This window comes from Pelophylax lessonae (genome assembly GCF_965119305.1).
Source record: "Pelophylax lessonae genome assembly, chromosome: 3".
NCBI classification, from domain to species: domain Eukaryota; kingdom Metazoa; phylum Chordata; class Amphibia; order Anura; family Ranidae; genus Pelophylax; species Pelophylax lessonae.
Genome location: NC_138770.1, coordinates 543,497,571 through 543,524,421, shown reverse-complemented (window position 1 = coordinate 543,524,421; position 26,851 = coordinate 543,497,571). Strand labels below are relative to the sequence as shown.

Here is a 26,851-nt window from a genome sequence, read left to right as displayed (position 1 = left end):
TCCATCTTGAATAGCAGTCAATTCACTTTAGAAAGAGGCATATGCAGTGAGTGGGTTAAGCCATAGGGCTTGACTAACCACACAGAATACTAGAGGAACAGCATACTGCATCACTGGTCACTTTAATTTCACTCAGGGATCACACACCACAGAGACTTATTACTGGTTCAGTTTGCCTTCAACTCTTCTGCTGAGAACCATATAGCCTTGGCTACTGAAGTGAACTCACAGGCAGCCCACACAACACTACCTAATGATATATTAAACCTAATTTCCAAATCCATATTGCTGTTCCCCTGCCTCTGCAAAGGATGAAGATTCCCCTAAGCCAACTGCCTCTGAAGTAAAGCTGGGCTCTACAGAAAGGATCCTGCATGTCCTGCTATCATGAAGACACATTTGGCCAATCTGATGAAAGCTCCTTGGCCCACTGCTTTTGAGGCAGAGGTACCCTTTAAACAAACTTAGCTGAATAATTAGCTTGGTACCTGAGCGTTAGCAACTAGAAATCCACCTAGTCAGTTTCAGCAGCGCCAACACATCTGACTTTTTGTTTACTGCTGCCTCATATGCAGCCGGTCAGATAACCACACTCCAAATACCACCCATGATGGTCCTTATTGTGATTTCCTTTAGTCTGCCTCTCCTGGCAGCACCTTGAATGTATAGCGGTTTTATTCAGAGCCAGAGAGGACCAGTGTTTACCAGAACAAGTTGCCTCTTTTCCTTTGGGGAGTGATGCTGGTATTAGGGGCTGGAGAGTTTTACCATCCATACTGCTCGCACACTTTTTTTTTTTTAGTATATTATACCTACCTGACCCTCACCTTAATGATCATGGCTGGTCTCTGAGCTGCAGGTTTGTGGTCATAATAAATGTCTGGAAGTACTGGCTAGGACATTAGCATTATACACTCTGTGGCCATCCACACATCCATCTGTAGACATTGAAACAGCAAATGGACCTATATGCTATTGTGAGCTAGGATTAACCCCTCAGAAAAAGTAATTACCAAATAGATGTGTAATAGACAAATTTTGCAAGGAAAACAAAATATACACAGAGGGCCAGACTAAACAAATAGTGTGTGGGGCCACAACTCACCAGGGAGGAGAGACTGGATCAGTCCCAACAAATACCAAGGCAGTACTGTTTTGCCTGCATCCAGAGACCAGAATCCTGCACCCCAGGACCTGGACCTGGGGGAGGCCTCCCTCGTATAGGCGGTATTTTGCCGAACGGAGGGAGCTTCGTGACAGGAGAGAGGCTGAACCTGTGTTGCTGGCCAGATGAATCTGGCAAGGTGAGGGTAAAATTAAAAAACTTTCCATAGTTATAACCGGTTGAGTATTTGAGGAACAAAAAAAGAATGCTGCCTTAGGGGGGGCGACTCATTTATATAGTATAACCAGTCCTTATTGGGTGAGGGTCAGAGCCTATACCCATACGTGGATGCTGTCATGCTTGTGTCAGAAAATTACATTTTTTGAGGCATTTTGTATACCAATGGTGTACAGAAAACCTCCAGGTTGCCATATTGTATGGAATTTTACCAAAAATTATAGGGTCAGGATTAGGTAGAGAGAGTTCTGGAATCAAATTTAAAGTGGTTGTAAATGCTCACAGTTTCTTACCTTCATGCATTCTCTGATTCAGATTCTATGATGGTTCAGAGGTTGGGATTAAGTCAGAGAGTCAGGATTAAGTTAGGCAGACAGTTCAGAGATCAGATTAAGAGTTCAGGGATCAAGTCATCAGCAAGTTACTCACAGATGGAGGCTTGTGTCTGTCATTTCCAGGGCCCAGCATCATTCAGGGGAACTGAGCAGTATGATGACTTCCACATTTTGTTTTTATTCCTCCATTTAAGCCTATCTTTGTAACAATGTATGGGTACCATCATGTCTCTATATGCCATGTTGTTGTTTTTTTCATTTTTGTCCAATATTGTTACATAGTTACATAGTTACATAGTTAGTGAGGCTGAAAAAAGACACAAGTCCATCCAGTTCAACCTATGATGTGTGTGTGTGTTTGCTTTTAACCGTACATTGTATACCCCTGTATGTTGTGGTCTTTAAGGTGTCCATCCAATAGTTTTTTGAAACTATCAAGGCTCCCCGCTGATACGACTGCTTGCGGAAGAGAATTCCACATCCTTACCGCTCTTACAGTGAAGAACCCCTTACGCACTTTAAGGTTAAACCGCCTTTCCTCAAGTTTTAGTGAGTGGCCACGTGTCTTATTGTATTCCCTTACTCTGAATAGTTTGTTCCTTATGCTAGGGTCGCCAGTACAGTATTTGTACATTGATATCATATCCCCCCTCAGTCGTCTCTTCTCCAGAGAGAATAAGTTCAGTGCTTGTAGTCTTTCCTCATAGCTGATGTCCTCCATTCCCCTAATTATTTTTGTTGCCCTTCTCTGGACTTTCTCCAGTTCCAGCACATCCTTCCTGAGGACCGGTGCCCAGAACTGGACAGCATACTCCAGATGTGGCCGGACCAGAGTTTTGTAGAGTGGAAGAATAATCTCTTTATTTCTGGATTGAATCCCCTTTTTTATACAACCCAGTATTCTGTTGGCTTTGCTTGCAGCGGCTTGGCATTGCATGCCACTTCCAAGCCTGTTGTCAACCAGTACCCCCAGATCCCTTTCCATCCTAGACTCACCCAGAGGTTCCCCCCCTAGTGAGTAGCTTGCTTTCTGGTTACTGGCCCCCAAGTGCATTACTTTACATTTTTCTACAATAAATCTCATCTGCCATGTAGTTGCCCACCCCGTTATTTTGTTCAGGTCTGCTTGCAAGATTTCCACATCCTGCATAGAAGATATTACACAATACCTTAAACAAGAATTAAAAAAAAAATAATATGGGTTTAAATTCAACAGCTGAATACTACATTTAGACAAATTGCAAGGGGGAGGATTCTTTTTTAATAGTCATCCTTTAAGTGACTGTCAGAGAGGTTTCAGTTTTTTCCTACTTATTGTTTCCTAAGCTGTGACTGGTTTCTTCTATTTTTTTTTTTCAATATAAATTATTATGGTTATTTTGTTATTGAAATAGAATAAGCAAGGCAAGTAAGATTAAACGTAAGAAATGGGCAAAAATTAAGACCTTTGGATTATGGTTTATTTATTGTTTTTTTTTTTATGTCAATTATCTTCTTCTTTATTTATGAATATGCCTTTGTTTTATCTGACATTGTTTTAATTTATTTAAACGATATTGTGTGGACATCCTAATCACAAACTTTTTTTTTTCTTCACAGAAAGAAATTTTAATTTCTGATCTTATTGTCTGCACGGTGATTGCTATTTTGACATTTGCAGTCAGTGCCAGCACAGTGTTTTTGTCTCTGAGAGTAAGTAATATATGTATATTTTGGAAATATTAATGCAAAATTGCAAATTACAATTTTGTTTCTGCTCCTTTTGTAACTTTTTACTTACTTTTGGTTGTGCATTGCTCATACTACATAATGAATCTATGGGGCTGGCTCAATAAATCTATAGAAAAGGAAATATGCACAAATAATGGTAAGAATAAGAATTCTTCAGAAAAATAAGTAATTCACCACACACTGGCCTGGAGCAATACATTTGAAAAGTTGCTGCAGCCCAGGGTGCAGTGATTGATTTTCTCTTCTCACAATTTCGCTGGAATACAACGAGCTTGACCAACACCCTGGAATCTTTTAGGAGAGCATGTGCTAAGTCACTCACCTGGTGCAGTACACATTTCTTCTTGTGAAATGAGAATTCTTGTTTATTTTCTCCATAAAATGAGCAGTTACAGCAGATTAAGTCCTAAGGGAATTAAATCCCATTTGTGCTAATTTTTTAACATTTTTAATGTTTTTGAATGTGCAGTAAGGAGCCGGCTGTGATTCATTAAGAACTCTCAGCCAGCTCCCAAAGTCAAGATGGTGGCACATTAGTATAGATTGCGGGAAGGCAGTACTGGACTCTATGGGCTGGTAAGTAACTGATTTTTTAAAAGTCAGCAGCTATAGTATTTGTAGCTGCCGACTTTTAATGAAAAAAAAAAATGGGTGAAGTTCCACTTTAATAGCCTTGGTGGATTAAAAAATAATGGAAGGGCAGCAGTATTTTCCTTTTCTGGAGAAAATGCTATGCAAGGCTTCCTCAAGTTCTACACACATGACCAAAGAGGAGTTTGGCAAGTTTTTTCTTCAGGCAATGGTAATCTGAAAATGTAATGGTGAAGTACAGAGGATTTATTTGTTGAGATTAAAGATACTTACGTATTGTGGTGGCTGAGCTAAAGTTGGTACTAAGCATGTTCACATAGCATAAAAAAAAAATATGTTGAATGTAGCAATACAGCTATTTAAATCTTTTTTATTTTGTTTTTAAATGACACAAATTATTTTTACCCAGTATATAAAAGGATTACATCCCAGTACACTACTAATACATTTTTTTCCGCACAGGAGCAAAAACTAACTGTGGGTGTGTTTATAAAGCAGCAAATGTGATATTCACCAAACATTCACTGTAGTTGTATGTTCTTGGTGCATGCATTTTCCCTTACAGGGGATATTTCACTGCATTCAATGTTTAGTAAATGTAATATTTTCTGTTTTTTTAATATAATATAATATAATAATATTATAATATAATATAATATACCGGTAATATAATAAATAATTTGTCCAGGACTGAATCACATTCTGATCTGCAGGGGAATGTGGATTCACTTCACTTTTGGATTCACTTCCACCTCAGTAGAAGAAACTTTTAAAGAAAAATAGTGAACCCTTTTAGAGTAAGGGGAGACTGTCAAGCCATAAATAGAGAATGGATGTCAAAAAAGAGGTGACCAAATGGATTAAAGCAGTGGCTCTCAACCACCAGCCTCCCTTCTGCCGATCCCTGGTTTCCTGTCTCCCCTGATAGCAAGACTTTAGCTGTTGGAGCAGATGGGGGCCTTGGCTCAGTAGGAGTGCAATGTCTTCCACTGGCTCCTTGAGTGGAGGTGGAGATGCAGGGGCCCTTCTGGTCAGCTGTGGATGCCCTGAGCACCTGACAGTGCCAGCAAGGTGATGCACACCAGACTTCAGCTTCCGTACCAGTGACAGAAAAGGAGGGGGAGGTGCCACCTGAGTGTAGTATTTAAGCATCCATGTTTTAATCCATAAGGTTAAAAAAAACTACACTCAGGTGGCGCCTCCCCCCCCCCTTTTCTGTCTTTCTTACAGAGTTTCCTTGGACACACTCTTAGGATCGCTGCCTCCTATAAATGTATTTTTTAACATGTTTTAATTTTATATCTCTGGACCTTTGGAGTCAATATACAGTTTCTGAGGCCTTATCTTGTTCAGGTCATTCACCTGTCTGTGCGCCAGATATTTATTTTCATGTCTACTTGTACAGAGCTGGCATGTGGGAGCCTTGCCGTTTTTGCCCTAGTTTTGGGGCCAGCGGGAGAGCACAACAGCATGGATTTATTGCTGGAGCTGCCCATTGCTGTCATCCTGCTGTCTGCCATGCACAGTGCTTCCCCAGTGATCACTCTTTCATTGATACCCAGTTTGAAGTGCTTGTTGTAAGTCTCTATCTATTCTGATTGATGTGTGCATTCATTTGACAAGTCACTGTGGAAAAATGTCTGCTCCAGGGATTTAACATTACATTAAAAATGAGAATTGAAAATACGCAGAGAGCTGGAGTAGTAACCAAAAGGAAAATCAGTTTTCACTGTTTATTTTTGGAGAAACATTAAACAAGAATATGATTGTATGCTTTGGGATACAGTTGCAACTGTGTGCTGTTTTTCTTCTCTATAGTTTTATTGGATTGGCCCTATAGCTTCCTATGATGATAAGTTATTAATATAAAGTGTATCTATAGCCCCAATTTATTTTTTTTGTTATGGCTAGAATAAATAAGGTTTAGAGAAGGTTTAGAATATACGTTAGCAATATATACTATATTACCAAAGTATTGTGGAACTGGCCTTTACACGCACATGAACTTTAATGGAATCTCATTCTTATTCTGTAGGGTTCAATACTGAGGTGGCCCACCTTTTGCAGCTTTAACATCTTCAACTCTTCTGGGAAAGCTGTCTACAAGGTTTAGGAGTGTGTCTATGGGAATTGTATTTGTGTGGTCAGGCACTGATGATGGAGGGAAGGCTTGGCTCGCATTCTCCGCTCTAATTCATCCCAAAGGTGTTGTGTCTAGTTGAGGTCAGGACTCTGTGCAGACCAGTCAAGTTCCTCCACCCCAAACTCGCTTATCCATGTCTTTATGGAACTTGCTTTTTGCACTGGTGCGCAGTCATGTTGGATCAGGAAAGTCCAACCCCAACCTGTTCCCACAAAGTTGGGAGCATGAAATTGACCAAAATGTCTTGGTACTGGAACTAAGGGGCCAAACTGAATCCCTGAAAAACAACCCCACGCCATAATCCTCCCTCCACAAAATTATTTAGACCAGTGCACAATGCAAGATCCATAAAGGCATGGATGAGCGAGTTTGGGGTGGAGGAACTTGACTGGCCTGCACAGTCTTGACATCAACTCGATAGAACACCTTTGGGATAAATTAGAGGGCAGACTGCAAGCCAGGTCTTCCCTCCAACATCAGTGACTGACCTCACAAATGCGCTACTGGAAAACAGTCAAACATTCTCATAGACCAGTGGTTCTCAACTCCTGTCCTCAGGACCCACTAACAGGACAGGTTTGCAAGATAACTGAAATATATCACAGGTGATATAATTTGCTGCTCAGTGATTGCAGTATTCTAGTCTGCATCTCCCCAAGCTAATGCTTAAAATCTGGCCTGTTAACGGGTTCTGAGTACAGGATTTGAGAACCACTGCAATAGACACACTCCTAAACTTTGTGGACAGCCTTCCCAGAAGAGTTGAAGCTGTTATAGCTGCAAAGGGTGGGCCAACTCAATATTGAACCCTACGGACTAAGACTGGGATGCCATTAAAGTTCATGTGCGTGCAAAGGCAGGCGTCCCAATACTTTTGGTAATATAGTGTATGTTATAAATATACAGTATGCTAGCATGTTAGCAATAGGTCGATACCGATCTACCCATCGATCACGGCCATGTTGGGGCATGGAAGGTTTTGAAAGAATTTACTGGTCTCCCTAAGGTAGAGAACCACTGTTTAAAACATATGTCTTAAGTTGGTTTCCTAGTATAGCCACTGGATGCAATAATTCTTCAATGCTTTTCTAGCAACATGTTAATAGTATTCACCGACAGGCTGCCTGGTTTATTTATTTATTTATTTTTTAATTTACGGAGGGTTTAGGCCTTATAGTCTAATTGTCTTCTCTTCTCTAACGTTGCATAACAAAAGATTCTTTCTTAATCGTACAGTGCATGGCACAGACATCTTTAAATCTTGACCATGCATTATATGCTGCCATCTTCAGGTTAGGACACTGCCAAACAAGTTGTTAGGATAGCCCATATAACCCCTCCCACTCCCAGCAATACTTTTTCATTGTTTTTGCTAGTGTCCTTAGGCTATGGATGAGCTCTCTCTATTTGGAACAAGTTTCTGGCTTTTGATTGCAATTAATTGAAAATTGAAGACTATGCCTGGATCTTCACTTGAAAATGTCCTTTCTCCACCTGGCTTCATCAATGCCACTGAGACAATATGACTGCATTTTCTGGATTGGGTACCCCTCTGCATTGCATCAGAGAATCATACCCCGCCACATGGCACTGGACTCTGCGTGTGGCCCTCTTCATCGGTACAGAAGTGTAACCAAGTATAGTTAGTGACAGAGTGCTCTAGAGGTGCAAGCCAGTGGCAATCTGAATCCCTGTAATAGTCAGAGACTGTGCTACAGAAGTGGTTGAAGACTGCAGTAATGCACAGTCTGGGGATGTACGTTACATTAGACTGCTAGAGATCCTTGCTAATGCAGTTCTTTTACAAGCCTATGCTTCCACTACTGACTGCTAGGGCTAAGGGCCACCCTGCAAACAAGGACTGCATCTGCTCCTTGGGCTGCAGGTTTAACAACAAGGTGTCAGGTATTTGTTAATATCAGCACACTTCTTCGGTATAAAGTGTAACCTTAGGAGATCTGTGGGTATAGTTTCAAAATATAACTACATTGGGATCAGAATGTTTTATAATTTTGAAACATTAGGCTAGTATTGAAATATTATCACAATAATCTTTTCTGGAAATAGAGTGTGATTTTTCTACAGGATTGAATATTCAACACCAAGAACTTAAGCAAGTACAAAATTCTTAAAAAAAAAAGATTGAGGTCTAGCCTTGTCAGAGACAAAACTGTCCAATCTATGGTTAATAACTTGATTACTGACTGTGACGGGAGTCACTTTGGACAGGGGGCTTGTGGAACCCAGATTACCTTCTGGGAAACGGGTCGGGAAACTCCTTGTCCAGCTCCCCCGGCCCCTCCAATGTGTAATTCACCCTGTGTCTATTAGGGGCATAGGGTGACCGAGAACCACAGTCTGGCCTGCACTAACCAGACTTACTGTACAACCACACCGAATTCAGCATTTCGTGTTACCCCAGATTTCCTGGGTTCTATATGTGTGGTGTGTGTTAAAATAATAAAGGGGCTTTTTCCCTTAGGACAGTAGCATTTAGGAACATAGCTTGATAGTTTGGGGTGGAGTGGGTTTTTTTATTGTTAAGTGTCTGTATCCCATTGTTCTATTGTTTTTGTCTGCCTTGGGATCAACCTATTATGGGATGTATAGGGGTATGTGGATTAGCTGCTAGATGGAAGGGGGATTTCGCCAGAAGCCCTTCCTAAAGACTGTCTACTGTTGGAAAGTTGACGATACCTGTGTGTCATGTTACTGAATGTAGTTTACCCTGCCCTGGGTCATTATGCAAAGAAGTGGGGATTGTCCCCTGAGTGTATATCTCTTTGTGCCTCGTTTGAATGAACAGTCTTATGCTTCTCACCACCATACACTGATGTCTCGACAAGTGACTGGGTGGTCTAAGGGATCTTGGATCATGCTGGTATCAGGAAGGGAAGCTTATACGGCAAACATACTCTTCTTGAGTAAGGGGGTCTGTTACATTGGTGGCAAGCGGTGGGATAGTGCTCCCTTCCTGTTAACATGTCTAAACCACCACCGGCATCCAAGATCGGGATAGAAGACTTCAGTCACCCTAGCGGAGATATGGACCTGGCACAGAGTTCCAGGGGCTTCTGCGGCTCCCCCTTTAAGTAATATCAAGGACTGTGTCTGCAGATCAATACTTGGAGATTAGGCAGCAGATTCGGGTGGAGGTCTGGATTGGAGCCCTCCAGGTTGCTGGTATGCACCAAGGCAAGTGCTTTCAACCCCAGGGCAACGGGTCAGTGACCAACGGGAGTTGCGGATGGCATTCCTGGGAGAGTGGCCCCAGGAGCAATGGGTATCCGAGTTGGACAGGCTGGTCCAGCAGGAGATGGAGCGGGACAATCGGTATTGGGCTCTGCAATGGCAAGCAGAGCAGGAATATTTAGGTGAGACAATAGAATGCTGTCCGGAGGGATATAGCTTTGGCGGCCCTGGATTGCTGTGAGATAGCCCTACAGATGTGTTTGCTTGTTTGGTGATGAAGGGGAACCTACCCTTGAGGACTTGCGAGAATACAAAGAGGCTATGCTCGGTTTTGCAGGGGTCTAAGAGCTTAAACCTGATCTGAAAAACTTGCTAAGGAAAGTACAGGATCTGGAAAGGGCATATAGAGAACTGCTAGAACGCGTTCAGCAGCATGCCCTAGAATTGGCAGTGTAAGCTCCAAAGATTGCCGTCCCCAAAGCTGAAGTGCTGACAACAGGGTTCTGCTAGCCTCTGCCAAGCACCAGTAAGATCTTCTGGGTTCAATGGACAGGAGATGGTGAACCTCTATCCCCAGATACCAGTTCCAGAGACTGGGGATTGAATAGACTTTCCTGCTGAGGAGGAGCAACCCGGTGAGCCTCTAGCAGAAGAGCTGGCATCAGAGCATGGCGCTGTTGACCATTAATTATATTGATGGGCAAATTACAATCATATTGGTTGCCCCATGTACTGTAGAGGACATTCTTAAAGCATATCAAACACAAAAAACAAAATTAAATACATTGGAAAAATCAATAATGTTTGCTATAGGCCTCTTGCACACTGCAGCTTAAAAATAAATAACAGCCTATTATTTGTAATGTGCCTACGCACACAGGAGCCATGCATTCTTCAGTAAAAACAAAATAGAAAAATCAGCATTTTTGGTCAGTAATTTATGCCTTATACTTCCAAACGCACACACAACTGCTCATTTGCATACTGTGCAGAGAAATAAAGCGAGAATAAGTTTGTGCAAAAATGCTTGACTGCACGTGAAAATGCGCGAACGCAAATGTAGCACTACCCCCTAGAGAGCTGCTGAGATTGGATTCCCCTGGGTTACCCGTAGCAACAGTCTGTAGAAACTTGTTACTTTAACACTTGGCTCAGACAATGAACAGTCCAGGGGATTTGGTTTTTTTTGTTTTTATTGGAACTCGAATGGGAGAAGGGATGAGTGGGATACTCCAACTTAGAACTATGCACAATATAGAGGACATCTGTAGAATGCGGCAAGGCCGCTGCTTCACTCTGCCACTGAAGTGAAGATAGTAAATGTGATCCTGTTGTGTTAAAACATCAGGGTCCTAACTTAGCACCCCCTTTTCTCACTTGCTGTGTATGCTAGCTCCCGCCTGGAGTGGTCCCCTTCCTGGGCAGACCCCCAGCAAGCTCCCTGGTACTCACTGTTTTTCCTCAGGTTGCTCTGCCACTTGCTCCACTGTCAGTATCCACTGGACCTCCTGGCTCAGCACCACACTTCTGGTCCACAAGGCCGACCGCCTGTGACCACCTTCCTCAGCAGCCGTCACCCTTCTCCTGGGATCTGGCTTCCCACCCAAAGACACCCTGTCACATGTGCCTGTGGCTTTTATAACATATCCCAGGATGCACCACTGTTGTGCCTACCCACTGGGATAGTCATAAAAGCCTGTGTGTCAATGGCTGGGTTTCCTCCACTGTTCAACAGGCTCTCCTATTGAATACAGTGGGGACACTCCCTCAGACCAGATGAATCGCACATGGACACATGCAACAGGCCTAACTACTGATCAGGCTCCCCTGTGAAGCAGGCAGAGAAAACTATACTTTGCCTAGCACCTACCTAGGAGGGTGCTATAAATATATGCAAAAATGCATGTGAATATGTGCAAATGCATACAAAAAAGACACCTGAAATCACATCTGAAAAAGTAGATGCTTAAACAGAAGTATCATATGCAAAAGGCCATGTAGAAAAATAATTTTTCTGTTTTGTGCTGTCTTATGCACATTTATGTAGAAAATGTTATGTAAAATTGACAAAAATAAATGCAGACAGCCAGTATGTTTGTTGGTCTAAATTAATCTGTTGTAAATTGTTATGATTAGTATAGCAAAAAGTTATAAAAGCCTAACTCTGAGCTTTTGGAACAAATAGCATTGTTCCTTCTTCTGGCTGAGGGGCTCCTATACCCAATAATGTAGTGGCATCCAAGCCTCCCCTTACTTCTTTTATGGTGCTTTGGTACCGTTTAAATTACCTCATTGGCTTAACATTTCATCAAAGCATTTTGGGCATGCCACGGAAATGATTTTTGCACTTCTATCTTACTTGTAGTTCTTGATTATATAGAACAAGTATACAGCTAACTGAAATGTGATTCTTCTGTACTTTTTTGAAAACTTTCAAAAAATTACTGAAACTGAAAGTCTAACTCTGGCCAAAACGTTTAATTTTGTTTTGGAAGGGGACGTGCCTCTGTCAGGGTTTTATTACCATCATTTTTTCTGACAGTGCCTTCCTGTCCCAGTAACAGCAACATACCCCCATTTCCTTTCCTGGCATTACAGGCACAGGAAGTGGGGAAAATCTTCCTAATGGGGCACATTCAAAATTTAAAATATGACTTAAAATCTTCTATTCTTCATCTACTGTAAAACTAAATAAAAATTGGCTAGAGTTAGACTTTGTGTAATGATGTATCTAAACAACTATTTAATTTTTTTTCTTACAGCCATTTCTTAGTATTGTGTTACTCGTATTAACACTGATAGTGGGTGTCCTGGCACACTATGTAATTCCTCAGCTTCGAAAACATCATCCTTGGCTATGGATTTCTCAGCCAGTTCTACAGAACAGAGAATATAAACAGAGGGAAGTTCTTGGTAGGTACAAAATGAATATGAATATCTTTCTTACAAGTTAAAATCAGTATTTTTTTGCTAGAAAAATAACCCCCAAACACTATATAAATATTTTTTAGCAGAGACCCTGGAGAATAAAATGGTGTCTGTTGCAAATTTTACGTCACACTGTATTTGCACAGTGGTCTTTCAAACACATTTTAATGAAAAAAGCAAAGCAGTAAAATTAGCCCAATTTTTTGGTATAATGTGAAAGATGATGTAATACCTAACATGTCATGCTTTAAAATTTGCGCACACTCATGGAATGAGGGCAAATTATGGTTCCTAAAAAATCTCCATAGGCAACGATTTAAAATTTTTTAATGGTTACCAGTTTAGAGTTACAGAGAAGATCTAGTACTAGAATTGTTGCTCTCGCTCTAACAATCGCAGAGATACCTCGCTTGTGTGGTTTGAACACTATTTACATTTGCGGACCCGACTAAGATATGCATTTGCTTCTGCGCGCGAGCATGGAGGGATGGGGTGCTTTACATTTCTTTTTTTTATTATTTTTTTATTTATTTTACTCTCTCTCTCTCTCTCTCTCTCTCTCTCTATATATATATATATATTTTTTTTTTTACAGTTTTATTTTTTATTTTTTGCATGCTGTCACCAGTGCAGTACAGTGTCATTATATGACTGGTGTGGCACTAAACAGGGATACTGACTGGTGACATTATGTAAAAAAAAATGTAAATCATTCAGCTAATCACATGGTGCATGGTGCTGTGACTGGCCCAGGTATGATGTGAGAGCTGTGGGCCAATCACAGCATCACTACACGAAGCAGAACTGTTATGAATGAAACATATTTATGACAGTTGTGTTTACACTGAGATCATGTGATAGCATAGCGATCAAGTGACATCCCAGCCACTCAAAGGCTGGTTACCCCGATTCACAATCCACCAATGCACTGGAAACATCAGTGCCGGAAGTCGCACCAGTGGCCATGTGCCTGGCAACGTAAAGGTACATCGCCTTGTCTGCAGCTGCCACCTGCCTGCAGTAAAACTTCTGTGGGCGAGCGGAGAATGGTTAATTAGTAGATAACTTTGCAAAGTTTTGTTTTAGAATCATAATGACTCTGTTAGTTTCATTTTAAACAGGACAAATTATAGTGTATTATTTTGTCTATGGTAAGACTATTTTTTGTTTGAACAGCAAAGTAAAAGAAAATAGTTTTTTTAAGTTTTGTTACTTTTTTGTCTCTGGATTGCATAAAACAATAAATTAAATTTTGCAATTCATACTGAGCCAGACAGCTGCCGCTCTATTTTTCTGGCAGCGGTAGAGGGAAGTGTGGTGTGCGATTCAGCACAGTCAACAAAAGTGCACTTTGTTAATGTTGCTGTACAGCAGATCCTGTATGGTGCGCCACAATCAAATACAGCATGTCTGCATTTTATTGCAGCATGCTGCAGCGCGGCTCCAGGCTGTGTTGCAGTGTAAATAGGATACACAGAAAACAATTGCTTTCTATGTGTCCTTGCAATGATAGACATTCTGAAATTTGTAAAACGCTGTTCACCGCACTATGTGTAAATTCAGCCTTTAAGTAAAGTGATTGTTGAATAAACAGGCCTCTAGCTGAAAGATAAAATTTGCTCTGATCCACAGAGAATGCACAGGTGTAAAAGTTGCTCTGATCCACAGAGAATGCACAGGTGTGAAAGCTGAACTGGTTTAAAAGCAATGAATATGATCAATCATTGCATGTGTATCTTCCTGGTGCATGTGTTTAAAGACCACTTGAAGACCAGTCCTTTTCTGACACTTTTTGTTTACATGTAAAAATCTGTATTTTTTTGGGGTGTTGCAAATCCTATATATCACACGGTATTTGCGCAGTGTTTTCCATAAGAATGTTTTTAAAAACATTACACTTCACGTGCTTTAAAATAGCAAGGGCGACAAACGACATACATTTCATTATCCATAGGGGACAATTTAAAAGCCTTTACAGGTTACCACTTTAGATTTACACAGGAGGTCTTGTGCTAGAATTACTGCCCTCGATCTGAGTTTTGTGGTGATACCTCACATGTGTGGTGTGATCGCTGTTTGTGGTGTGATCGCTGTTTAATTTATTTTTTAATGATCACTTTTATTGTTATCACAGGGAATAGAACTATCACATGTGATAGCAATAGGCAGTGACAGGTACTGTCCCATGCCCTTAAAAATCTTCTGATCTTACCAAGATTGGTATGATCCGGTGTTTTTTTCAAACCACTAAGGGTTTGTTTACAGCTTCAAAACGATAAGTTATAAAAGGCTCCAATGCTTCCGGTTTCTTAGACCATAGAGATGATTGGAGCTATTCTAGTGTCCAATTAGCTCTATGGTCAGCGACAGAACTGCCGGCTACACTCTCAGGGTCCCCCGGTGGGACAAATGAGCTTGAGAGAGACTCAAAAGGCGGCAGGAGGCACATCCCCTCCCACTGCATGTAAAAGCAATCCAGTAGCTAATTTGATTGTTTTTACAAGAAAACCGACCGCCGGATGAAAAAAACAATACCAGGATGATATGCAGCTACATGCATCATAACGGTAAAACCACTCAAAATCCAGCGATGTACCGGTATGACGCTGGTCATCAAGTGGTTACGGTAATTCACCTGCAGTAAACGATTGTTGAATGCCACATTCTCTGATTTAAAAATATGGCCCGTAATGTAACTCTGTAAAATAGTTTAATAAAATGCATAGAAATATAAACAATTCACAACCAGTATTTATGTGCATAAAATTCTTAAAAAGCCCTCACTGGACCCAACCGATCTGAACAACCTACGCCCTCTTTCCTCACTCCCCTTTTCATCCAAACTCCTCGAACGTCTAGTCTACAACCGACTGTGCGACCACCTTGCCGAGAATAGCCTCCTTGATCCCCTTCAGTCTGGATTTCGTCCTCAACACTCCACTGAAACTGCTCTCCTAAAACTGACAAACGATCTACTAATGGCCAAAACCAATGGACACTATTCTGTACTTCTACTTCTGGACCTTTCTGCTGCCTTTGATATGGTTGACCATCCCCTCCTCCTCAAAAAACTCCATGCCTTTGGTCTCCGTGACTGTACTCTTCACTGGTTATCTTCCTACTTATCCAACCGCACCTTTAACGTTATGTAAAATTCTACTTCCTCCTCTCCTCTTCCCTTCTCTGTTGGGGTCCCCCAAGGCTCTGTTCTTGGACCCCTCCTATTTTCAATCTACACCTCCTCTCTGGGTCAGTTGACGGCTTCCAATAACATCTCTACGCTGACGATACCCAAATCTATCTATCCACCCCTCAGCTCTCTCCCTCAGTCTCCTTACGTATCACTAATTTACTATCAGATATATCGGTCTGGATGTCTCACCACTTCCTCAAACTCAATCCATCCAAAACCGAGCTTATAATTTTTCCTCCACCACCTGCCCCTTCCCCTGATTTCTCTGTCAATATCGATGGCATTACTATCAGCCCATCCCCGCATGCCAAGGTCTTAGGTGGTGTCCTTCAAACCCCACGTCCAATTACTGTCCAAATCTTGGAGCCTCAGCCTCCGCAACATCTCCAAAATACGCCCCTTTCTAACCAAAGACACAACAAAGCTCTTAGTTCACTCCCTGGTCATCTCGCGCCTCAATTACTGCAATTCCCTTCTCGTTGGCATACCTCTACACAGGCTATCCCCCCTTCAATCCATCATGAATGCTGCCGCCAGACTCATCCACCTTACCAATCGCTCAGTGTCCGCTGCTCCTCTCTATCAAGCCCTCCACTGGCTTCTGCTTACCCAACGAATGAAATTCAAAATACTTACAACATCTTACAAAGCAATCCACAGCTTAGCCCCTAGCTACATCACTAGCCTAGTCTCAAAATTCCAACCTAATCGCGCTCTTCGTTCCTCTCAAAACCTCCTGCTCTCTAGCTCCCTCGTCTCCTCCTCCCATGCCTGCCTCCAGGACTTTTCCAGAGCCTCTCCAATCCTATGGAACTCCTTACCCTTATCTGTCCGATTATCTCCTACTCTATTAGTTTTTAGGCGATCTCTGAAAACCCTCCTTTTCAGAGAAGCCTATCCTACCCACACCTAACAAATATACCTCCATTTTCTCCATCAGCCCATCCCCCACGGTTATTGCCTTTTGTTTCACTTGACCCTCCCTTCTGGATTGTAAGCTCTAAGGAGCAGGGCCCTCTAGTTCCTCCTGTTTTGAATTGTATTGTAACTGTATTGTCTTCCCTCACATTGTAAAGCGCTGCGAAACCTGTTGGCGCTATATAAATCCTGTATAATAATAATAATAATAAAATTCAATGCATATAACATAAATGTTAACAGCCTCTGCCAAAGATTGCAACTTCTGCAAGTTCTTGAAGATATACTTATGTCACTGTTGCTTCATGAAAGCTTACTATTATTTGTTTTCCCCTGTGTAACAAAATGTCTCTTGGTAGGTAATTGCACAAGGTAATCAAGTATCAAAAAGCCGCTCGATCTTTATCCTTTATCCTTGGAGTTTGGCTTTAAGTATTAGGGCTTGTGTATACAGGCTTTTGCTTGCCCCATGCAAATGAATGTGAATGCAAAACCAACTCAGACACAACTCATAAGCATCTCAAATTCAAGCCAGTTACTGTATGTCCATGCACACAAACCCTTAACTTTTTGGATTGCAGTAAAGCAGCATAAACAATGTTGAGTCATCAAATGTTGAAAAATGTTAGTGTATGGGTATGAACAGACCATAATCAATCACTATTTTTTTTAATTTCTTAAAGGATAAGTTCACCTTTTATAAAAACATAATAAAAGCACATGATATTGCAGTTATAAAGAATGTGCCTTTAATATTGTTTTTACACTGCAGCCTGTAAAGCATTGCACCTGTGATCAGCAGATTGCGGATGCACTGCCAGGCTCCTGCAGACACTCAATATTGCTGTCTGCCATACCTCCCGTATGGACAGACAGTTACTGAATTCCACGAAGAATCAATGAACTACAAGAGCGCTCATCAGCGCCCTCGCAGTTCATTGAGAACTACAACTGACAAGACTTGTAGTTCATTCATTCACAGAATTCTATAAATAAAGGACACAGCAGAGGTATTTTTTAATTTTGAGTAGATCCCCTGCCAGCTGTCACAGCGGAGGATCAGGGGGGTGCAGGGACTGGAGCACAGTAACATGTTACATGTTACACCCTATATACAGGTGTAACATGTTAGAAGAGGTGAACTTTCCTTTAACACCTTAGTATTCAGAGTACTTTAGTTTCCACAAACGTTATGGTGTTCTTTTTACATTTTAGGTGCAGCACAACTGATGTGGTTTGAAAAGTGTCATGTGTGGCTTGTTTGCCTTGAGAAATATGTCTTGTATCCATCAATCATTTTGAGTGCTGCAACTATTGAGGCTTTCTCAGTCAGCAAATATTCAAGATTTGGAAAAAAGTAAGCTACACTGTTTCTATCATCCAAGAAATCATCCAAGGTAACAGTCGGATTGCTTAGTGTGTAGTACTGTTCACTAGGCCTAAGCAAAGCCCAAAAGGAATATTGACTTCATATTGTGATGAAACTGACTGTGAACATACTAATACATACTGAGTATTTTCTGAAAGAACATTATAACTTTTTCTTTTCTTTTTCTTTTACATGTTTCTGATGGCAGCTAACACTTTATGATAGCTGCACATTTCAAAATACCATCTTTGTCAACTAACAGAGCTTTTTTTCTCTTTCTAAAAGTCTTAAAGACAGAAGTAAAATAGTTATGTTAGCTGACATGTAGCACTGCCCTGCCTGTGAAAAATTGGCCAGTGCAGTTTTAAACCAAATTTCTCACAGTCTATTGACTGCTGGATAAAAAGAAAACCTTTACTTTAAAGTCTCTTTAGTGTCTATCGGTGCAGCCTCATCAGTGCCCATTGGTGAAGCCTCATCAGTGCCCATCGCTGCAGCCTCATCATCATCAGTGCCCATCGCTGCAGCCTCATCAGTGCCCATCAGTGCAGTCTCATCAGTGCTATCTCATCAGAGCCATCTCATCAGGGCAGTCGGAGCAGTCTCATCAGAGCAGTTGGAGCAGTCTCATCAATGCAGTCTCATCAGAGCCCATCAGTGCAGTCTCATTAGTGCCATCTCATCAGGGCAGTCTCATCAGGGCAGTCAGAGAAGTCTCATCAGTGCAGTCAGCAGTCTCACCAGAGCAGTCCCATCAGTGCAGTCAGAGCAGTCTTACAGTGCCCTCTCATCAGAGCAGCCTCATCACAACAGTCAGAGCAGTCTCATCAGTGCAGTCAGAGCAGTCTCGTCAGAGCAGTTTCATTAGAGCAGTCTCATTAGAGCAGTCAGAGAAGTCTCATCAGAGCAGTCTTATCAGAGCAGTCCCATCAGTGCAGTCAGAGCAGTCTCATCAGTATCAGTGCGGTCAGAGCAGTCTCATCAGTGCAGTCAGCTCAGTCTCCAGTGCAGTCAGAGCAGTCTCACCATAGCAGTTCCTTCTGAGCAGTCTCCTCAATATCAGTGCAGTCAGAGCAGTCTCATCAGGGCAGTTCCATCAGTGCAGTCAGAACAGTCTTGATAGTATCAGTGCAGTCAGAGCAGTCTCATCAGAGCAATCTCATTACTATCAGTGCAGTCAGAGCAGTCTCATCAGGGCAGTCAGAGCAGTCTCATCAGCAATAGTGCAGTCAGTGCAGTCTCATCGGGATCAGCGCAGTCTCTTTAGGATCAGAGCAATCAGAGCAGACTCATCATAGTGCAGTCAGGGCAGTCTCATCAGTATCAGGACAGTCAGACCAGTCCTCCCCACCGCTCACCATCAACAGGCTCAGCAGGCTTCCAGGTCCCCCTCTAATGGGCGGGCTGTCTCTTTATGTGCTCCTGCATCCGCCACGCTCAAACCACACCCCCACCACGCTGCCTCCATCCTGATATCCAGGATAGAGGCGGATTTTCGGGATTTTGCCCAGGACATTCTCAGACTAGGACAATGGCCTAATTTCCTGGAATCTTCCAGGCTAAGCGGACTGTTGGCAACTATGCAAAATGAGGATGCTTAAAGATGTCTTCAGAGCTTTATAGTTAGTAATTTTAAGATTTTCAAGTATTCACTTTTTTCTAAAAAGGTTTACCAATTGTGGCCTTCATACTCCTATCAGTAAAGCTGTCCTTTAAGATAAGTAAATGATTATCCACAATACATACACACACCCCATGTATCTGGGAGTTATTGTTTCGATATTATCTGCTTGTAATTTGCAAAAAGTATACCACTGTATACAATTCTGTACAATTTTGGAACTCTACATTTAAAATCCTTTGGAAATATTTACAATGCTTGTCTGATGCAAACACAAATATCAGTGCTCAGTGACTCCATGCATGATCCCAATCAGGGCCAGCCTTAGGTGTTCAGGCGCTCTGTGCGAGCTAATCCTGTGGCGCCCCCCCATCCTCACCTCTCGCCCCCCCTAAACATGGCTGTAGCTATTGAAAAACAATTTAAGAGTATAATTGCTGCTAATTGACTGCAGGTGGGTGCAGCAGCAAGATAAAAACAGGGAAAAAATCAGCACAAAAATAGTATTTACCATAAAATGAGATATATATATATATGTCATCCAAATCTGTGTCTGTTGTAAAAAGTGCACAGTGCAAAATTAATAATTAAATCTGCATGGCTACTACAGTATACATATCATATACCACTACTAGATAAATAACAATTAAATATTCATAACCTCTACAAAATGAATCAACGTGATTCCGTACATAGGCTTTTATTTAGGTCTGGTGAGTCAGTTTGGGGTGATTGGTGGAAGCAGCACATAGGGTGCTTTTTTGGCACACACCTTCCATTGAAGATTTGTCACCATAAATATTTATTTGCACTTTTTTGCACATTTTCTTGCACCTTTTTGGCACTTCGTTGGACTTTTCTTGGAACTTTTTTATGTTCACTAATAACTTAGCACCCCTAACATTAGAGACCCCCCACGGAGCCCCCCTTTACATCAGAAACCCCCCACAGAGCCCCCCTTACATCAGAGACCCTCACAGAGCCCCCCTTACACCAGAGACTCTCCACAGAGCCCTCCCTTACATCAGAGACCCCCCCACACAGCTCTCCTTACATCAGAGACCCCCACAGAGCCCTTCTTACATCAGAGACCCTCACAGAGACCCCCCCCACAGAGCCCCCTCTTACAAAAGAGACCTCCCCACAGAGCCCCCTCTTACATCAGAGACCCCCCACAGAGCCCCCTCTTACATCAGAGACCCCCCACAGAGCCCCCCTTACATCAGAGACCCTCTTACATCAGAGACCCTCAGAGTCCCCCCTTACATCAGAGACCCCCCACAGAGCTCCCCTTACATCAGAGACCCCGACAGAGTCCCCCTTACATCAGAGACTCTCAGAGCCCCCCTTACATCAGAGACCCCCACAGAGCCCCCCTTACATCAGAGACCCCCCCCACAGAGCCCCCCTTACATCAGAGACCCCCCACAGAGCCCCCTTTACATCATAGACCCCCCACAGACTCCCCTTACATCAGAGACCCCCACAGAGTCCCCCTTACATCAGAGACCCTCAGAGTCCCCCCTTACATCAGAGACCCCACAAAGAGCCCCCTTAAATCAGAGACCCCCCCACAAGCCCCCTCTTACATCAGAGACCCCCTTACATCAGAGACCCCCCTTACATCAGAGACCCCCCCACAGACCCCCTTTACATCAGAGCTCCCCACAGACTCCCCTTACATCAGAGTCCTCCCCCCCACAGACCCCCCTTACATCAGAGACCCCCCCAGACCCCCCTTACATCAGAGCCCCCCACAGACCTCCCTTACATCAGAGACCCCCCCAGACCCCCCTTACATCAGAGCCCCCCACAGACCCCCCTTCATCAGAGCCCCTCTTACATTTATGACATACTGGGGCAGGAGAGAGCTTACTTACCCCAGGATGAAGGCTGGCTCACGCTGTCTGCACCTTTCCTCTGTGTTAAAATTCCTGCCCACACATCCCCTGAGAGTGTGGGCGGGGCAGACCCAGGAGGAGAGGGGAGGGAGGAGGAGGAGGACGATCTCTCTCTCTCTTTCCTCTAACACACAGCTCAGCCCTGCAGACAGTCTGGACTCGGGATGGAGACAGGTACAGCCGCACAGCGGGAGGTAAGCGGCCTGTGTTAACCCTGTCCAGGCCGCGGTCGCCGCTTACCTCCCGCTGTGCGGCCTCATCATTTGCGAGCTGTGACAGCCGCACGCTGCCCCTGTTGCCCATGGCGCCCTGTGCGGCCGAACAGCTCGCACTCCCCAAAGGCCGCCCTGATCCCAATAAATTACCCATCAAATCTCAATAATTAGGCTAAGGTCCCATGAACTGAAAACCAGCCAGAGGCCCAAAGTAAGTTAAATGATAAATATGGCTAAAGCTTTTTTGGTCATACTCCTCATGTGCATTACAGGAGTGCACTTATTTCTGCACTCCTGTGACCCAGATTCAGAGGACAGCAGGCTAAAGTCTGGATCCACCAAGATGCCACACATTCTATTTTGAATAAAATATGGGTTTATGAGATTTGCCAATCATTGCATTCTGCTTTTATGTAGATTGTAGATGTAGATTTCACACACTGCCCCTACTTTTTTGGAATTGGAGTTATAATTTTCATGCTTGGTTAACATTGCAGGAACATCATCAAACTTCCCAGAAACAATTCTTTAGATACCTTCTAGTCAGCATTGGATATTTGGCCTAACACATTTGCCTTTACTTTCTTGGATCCCCTAGACTTACATTTCTTCTCTATTCTCTCCTGAATACCTGCCCAACCCATTCTTTTCCTTCCTACATTACGAAGTGGGACCAGGATATACATACTTCCATAGAATGGTAGTATTGGGGTAAAATTTGGTCTACAACAGCAAAATGTTCTTTTAAGATGACCATCCTAAACTCTGCAAAAAAGGCTTTCTTTAGGTGGTATTTGGTGCCCACCTGAATAGAAAGATCTGTCTCATAGCAACAGAAGTTTCCAGGGCTGTGGTCAACAAGGTGACATTAAGTATATTTGTTGTCCTTGTCTTAGCCACTTTTTTACTCTTGGTGGACAAACAGACCATTGCTAAGGCCTGGAAAAAGCGTTGAGTTAACTTAAAGAGTAACCTCACTTTTGTTAAGAAAAAAAAATCCCCTCTGGGTAATCTATGTACATTACAAGGATCTTAACAAACTTTGTTGCAGATTCCTTCCTTTTGTTATTCTGAAGAAGTTCCTGTGTGTTGTCTGTGTCCATGAGGGAAAGTGAATCTAATGGAAGTGGTTTCATAATTATCAATCAGCTGCTGTACCTGCACCTGCAGGGCACTAATGAGGAAAGCTGCACGGTTTGCATCCCTTTAGATGTGATTTCCTATTGGGAGTATTTCACCAAAAATTAAATTTTTGTTGCAGGGGATGCCTGAAATCTGACTTGTATCTTAGTGCAGACTTCTGGGAAAATCAGTGAGCCGATCGCACAAACAGGAAACTATGTTTCTGGGGTGTGTTCAGTACACATTCTGTGTACAGAACACCTCTAGATAGCCATATTGCATTGCATTTTACAAAATTACAGAGCTGCAGACCGAAAAAGAAAGGTAATTTTAATAACATTGATGTACAATATGAATTGTGTCACAATTGTATACGCTATATTATTTTTTTCTTTATTTGCTATTTTTTCCCCACGAAAGTGGAGTTACCCTTTAACTTAAGAAGCCTATAAAAATGCTAATAGTTAATGGAAAAAAAAAAAAAACAGTGGCATTCTTAAAGACGTCCAGGTGAAATTTCTAAAAATTTGGGAACCCTGTCTTAACTATGCCTTTGCATCTCAGCACCCCTCTAATCTCAGTTATTTATAGTCCCCCCTTTCCCACTTTTGGTCCCAAATCCTTGGAGGGAATACAGAGCCCCCTTGTCTTCTCCTCCCCTTCCCCTCTACCTCCACCCCCTCCCTTTTATTCTTGGTTTATCCCTTGTTGTTATTGCGAGAAGCGCATCATGGTTGCCTACATTATTTTTCCATTTGGACAGATTCTCAGATACATTCTGTTCAAGTTTTGAACAAATTATTGTTGTTTTTCATTCTTCACCTCTATGCTTTTTATGTTGCCAGTGTATGCTGACCTATTGATGCTGACCGCTGCTAAACTTTGCCCTTTGAAATTAAAACAAATTATTAAAACTGAAAGCCTATTAATTCAACCCCTGGGCTGAGCTGTGGGCACCAGCAGTCTCATTCGATTCTGACACTTAACCTACCAGGCCCACATGCAGCGGATGAAACCAGGAATCAATTGATTAAAAATATTCAACTGCAGGACCTTTAAACAGAACTTAGGACTCAGGTGACTAAAGCAGCCATCAGGATTCAGAAAAACAAACCAAAGCTCACAAGACTAAATGGCAGAGGTGGGGGACTCGAGTCACATGACTTGACTTGAGTCAGACTTAAGTCATCAGTTTGAGGACTTGAGACTTGCTTGACTAAAATTAGTAAAAGACTCAACTTGACTTTGACTTGAGACAGACATATGACTCGAAATGACTTTACTTTTTTAAGTTATTAAATATTTGGATTTTCTCAAGATGTGTTAAAGCAAAATCAATGTGCCTGTTATGTTTCTGACACCACAGTCACTTAAAAAACCTCAGTGTGTTCTGATTTTTAAGACACTGGCTATTTAACAATTTAAATACTTAACATGTTTTTAGTGACTGTGGTTTTGAAACATGACCGGGCGAAGGATTTTGAGCTGTTTGGGCATTCAAAGTGTTTCTTTAATATGCCAAGAAAAAAGTACTAAGCAGTTTTGTTAATGTTGAAAATAAAACAAAACCTTTCCTGACCACTGACGTTTACCTGATTTAAAGGTGAAAATTGGGGTAGATCAGTATTTTGACTTGATTTGTGACTTGACCAAAATAAATGACTTGACTTGACTTGCTTGACTTCTGGCAGGGACTCGACTTGACTTGCTTTCTTTTCGCCTCAGTAACTTGGGACTTGCTTGAGATTTGAAGGTTAAGACTTGAGACTTGCTTGTGACTTGCACATGTGTGACTTACTCCCATGTCTGCTAAATGGAACCTTTTGCTCAGTTAGTGACACAATATACTAAATAGAAGAGTTTGCAGTTGCTCTCAAGTGTTGTCACAAGTATCATAGGCATGCACACAGGGTGTCAATCACCCTGTGCTGGGAAGGTTCCCCCTGCCACTTGACTGCAGAGAAAGGGACTCGGGAATCTCTGTCCTCACTTCCCTTTTCTGCAATTAAATGGAGACATCAGACATCAGGGGTCTGTTTAGACTCCTAATATTTCACTAACCCCCCCCCATGGGGCTCCTAAAAAAAAGTTGTAAAAAACAATAATAAAAAATTATTGTAAAAACAAATATTGTAAAAAATAACATTGTAAAAAAGTAATAATATAAAAAATAAACTACTGACACCAATCTCTCCCTTCTGACACTGTCCACTGATATATATATATATATATATATATACTGTATATGTATGTATATATATATATATATACAGTATATATATATATATATATATATATATATGAACACACACACATACATACACACACACACACACGCATTCATGTGTGTTTGAGCCTTGGGGTGCACACCCTAATGCGGTAGGCTGCACACACCTATGACAAGCAGCAATGCTCAGTAAGGGCCCTATTTGTATCTCCTTTCCTCCCTGTCTCTGTTTGTTACTGCTACGACAGATGATGATCTAGTTTTGAATTATAACCGTTGTTGACAAGGTGAGGACATAGTATAATGTAAGCCAGTGTTCCAAAAGATGCATCTGCCTGCCCACAATATGGCAGAGCCAGATTCTTCTCTAGGCAGATGCCTGGGGCTCCACAGATAAAGGGGACCCAGCCAAAGGCCCTGAACCCAATGTTCACATCCCTTCTGCTTCTGGTTGCGGTAGGTAACCACTGACCATCAGAGGGCCATTCTCCCACTGACTACCAATGTAAGGGATAACTTATTTTACTGACATAGATACAGAGATAGAAGATGGGATTTTAAAGGTGCCACACAAAGGAATTAATATAAAACTTCACATTTTTCTTGTAAACATTAAAATTACTTTTTTTCACATAAAAACATCAAAAAATTATCATACAGTAATGCTGCAAAATACTCATCTCTACGTGTTTCGCCAGACTATGGCTTCTTCAGGAGATTCTAGAAAATACTGCATGGCAGATCACTGCAAAAACAGTAATATTTTATTTTAACTGCAGAACATTTAAATAACACATGGTCTTACAATAACTATAAATACATATGGGGAGGTTAAGCCCTTTTATATAGGTACAAGTACAAATATTTTTAGGCAAACTGGAAACACCCTCTCCTCATTTTGGTGCAAAAAATGGCCACTATGAATTCAGCATCGCTATAGCAAGAAGATATCAGTAACTGCAGAGGGAAGCGCATAGACCCAAGATCAAAAAGCCTGCCTTATGAGAGAGACAAATCACACGGATTACTTCATTCAGTCTGAAAAGTGTATTAAAATAAAACCTAAAATAAGGAAAAACACCATAGCTAAAGCTGACTTAAGTCAGAATAAGGTCTAAGAATTTATTTACATGGGATCACAAAGATCACTGCATCCAAGATTTAACTAAAATCAGATTAGTCTGTTTAATCCAAAAGCAGGTGCATGGTATGGGACAGTTTTAGATCTTCAAACAAAAGCTAGGACTAAAGCAGCAAACAAGTATTGGTGTTTCTCAAAAAAATAACTAATTTGAGCCAACAGGCAAAAAGTAAATTAGACTATGTCTTACCATTACACTTGCAATAAGACTCAAATGTGTCCCTCCCCAGGCTGGAATGCAGCAAAAAGCCGCCATGTCTGGGCATTTTTTACTCTCCCCCCCCCCCCCATCTCCCCTGGCGTCCAATGGTGCTGGGAGAGATACGGACACCAAAAGAATGCTACTACACATGAGCGGTCCCCGTCTGATATGATTTCATGTACGTGTGCAATAAATCATTTGGCACCATGATGGATAAGGGTTAAAGTGCCTATAGGTGGCGTAGGCAGGCGAAGGAAAATCCTGCCAGCCACCCTCAGTGTCCTAAATAAGAGGAAATAGGATGCTGCAATAGGGCGCCAGCAGGATGGCCACATAAATTAATTCCTGCTCCCCCTAGTGGCACCCTGGGCGTCCGTACGGTCACTGATGCAAAAACTTGACCAATTCAATGCAAACCCTCAAGTGGACAAAAATGGAATTAAACAAATTAAATGATATAATAATCCTATAAAGAGTGTACCCCCAGAAAGCCTTTACATTTATAAATCCATTTATAAATAAAAAATATGAGCAATTACAAAGACAATAAACTTTGTAAATATTTAACTATGATAATTGCCTGATTCTTTTACTGACCACAAATGTAATTGGGCGTTTCTCTCACTAACTAAGTATCTTCCACTGACCAGCAATGCATGCATAGTTCAGTTTACAAAAGA

At 41.9% G+C, this 26,851-nt stretch overlaps 1 protein-coding gene across 1 annotated transcript in view; it reads left to right on the top strand.

Moving 5' to 3' along the window:
• LOC309551844 (pecanex-like protein 2) overlaps nt 1-26,851 on the top strand; it is a 256,799-nt gene that overhangs the window by 124,047 nt on the left and 105,901 nt on the right. Inside the window, exons 18-20 of the mRNA XM_082252546.1 lie at nt 3,277-3,369; nt 12,097-12,247; nt 17,589-17,730. Of these exons, the coding sequence (XP_082108672.1) occupies nt 3,277-3,369; nt 12,097-12,247; nt 17,589-17,730 (386 nt within the window). The remainder of the gene's footprint in view (nt 1-3,276; nt 3,370-12,096; nt 12,248-17,588; nt 17,731-26,851) is intronic.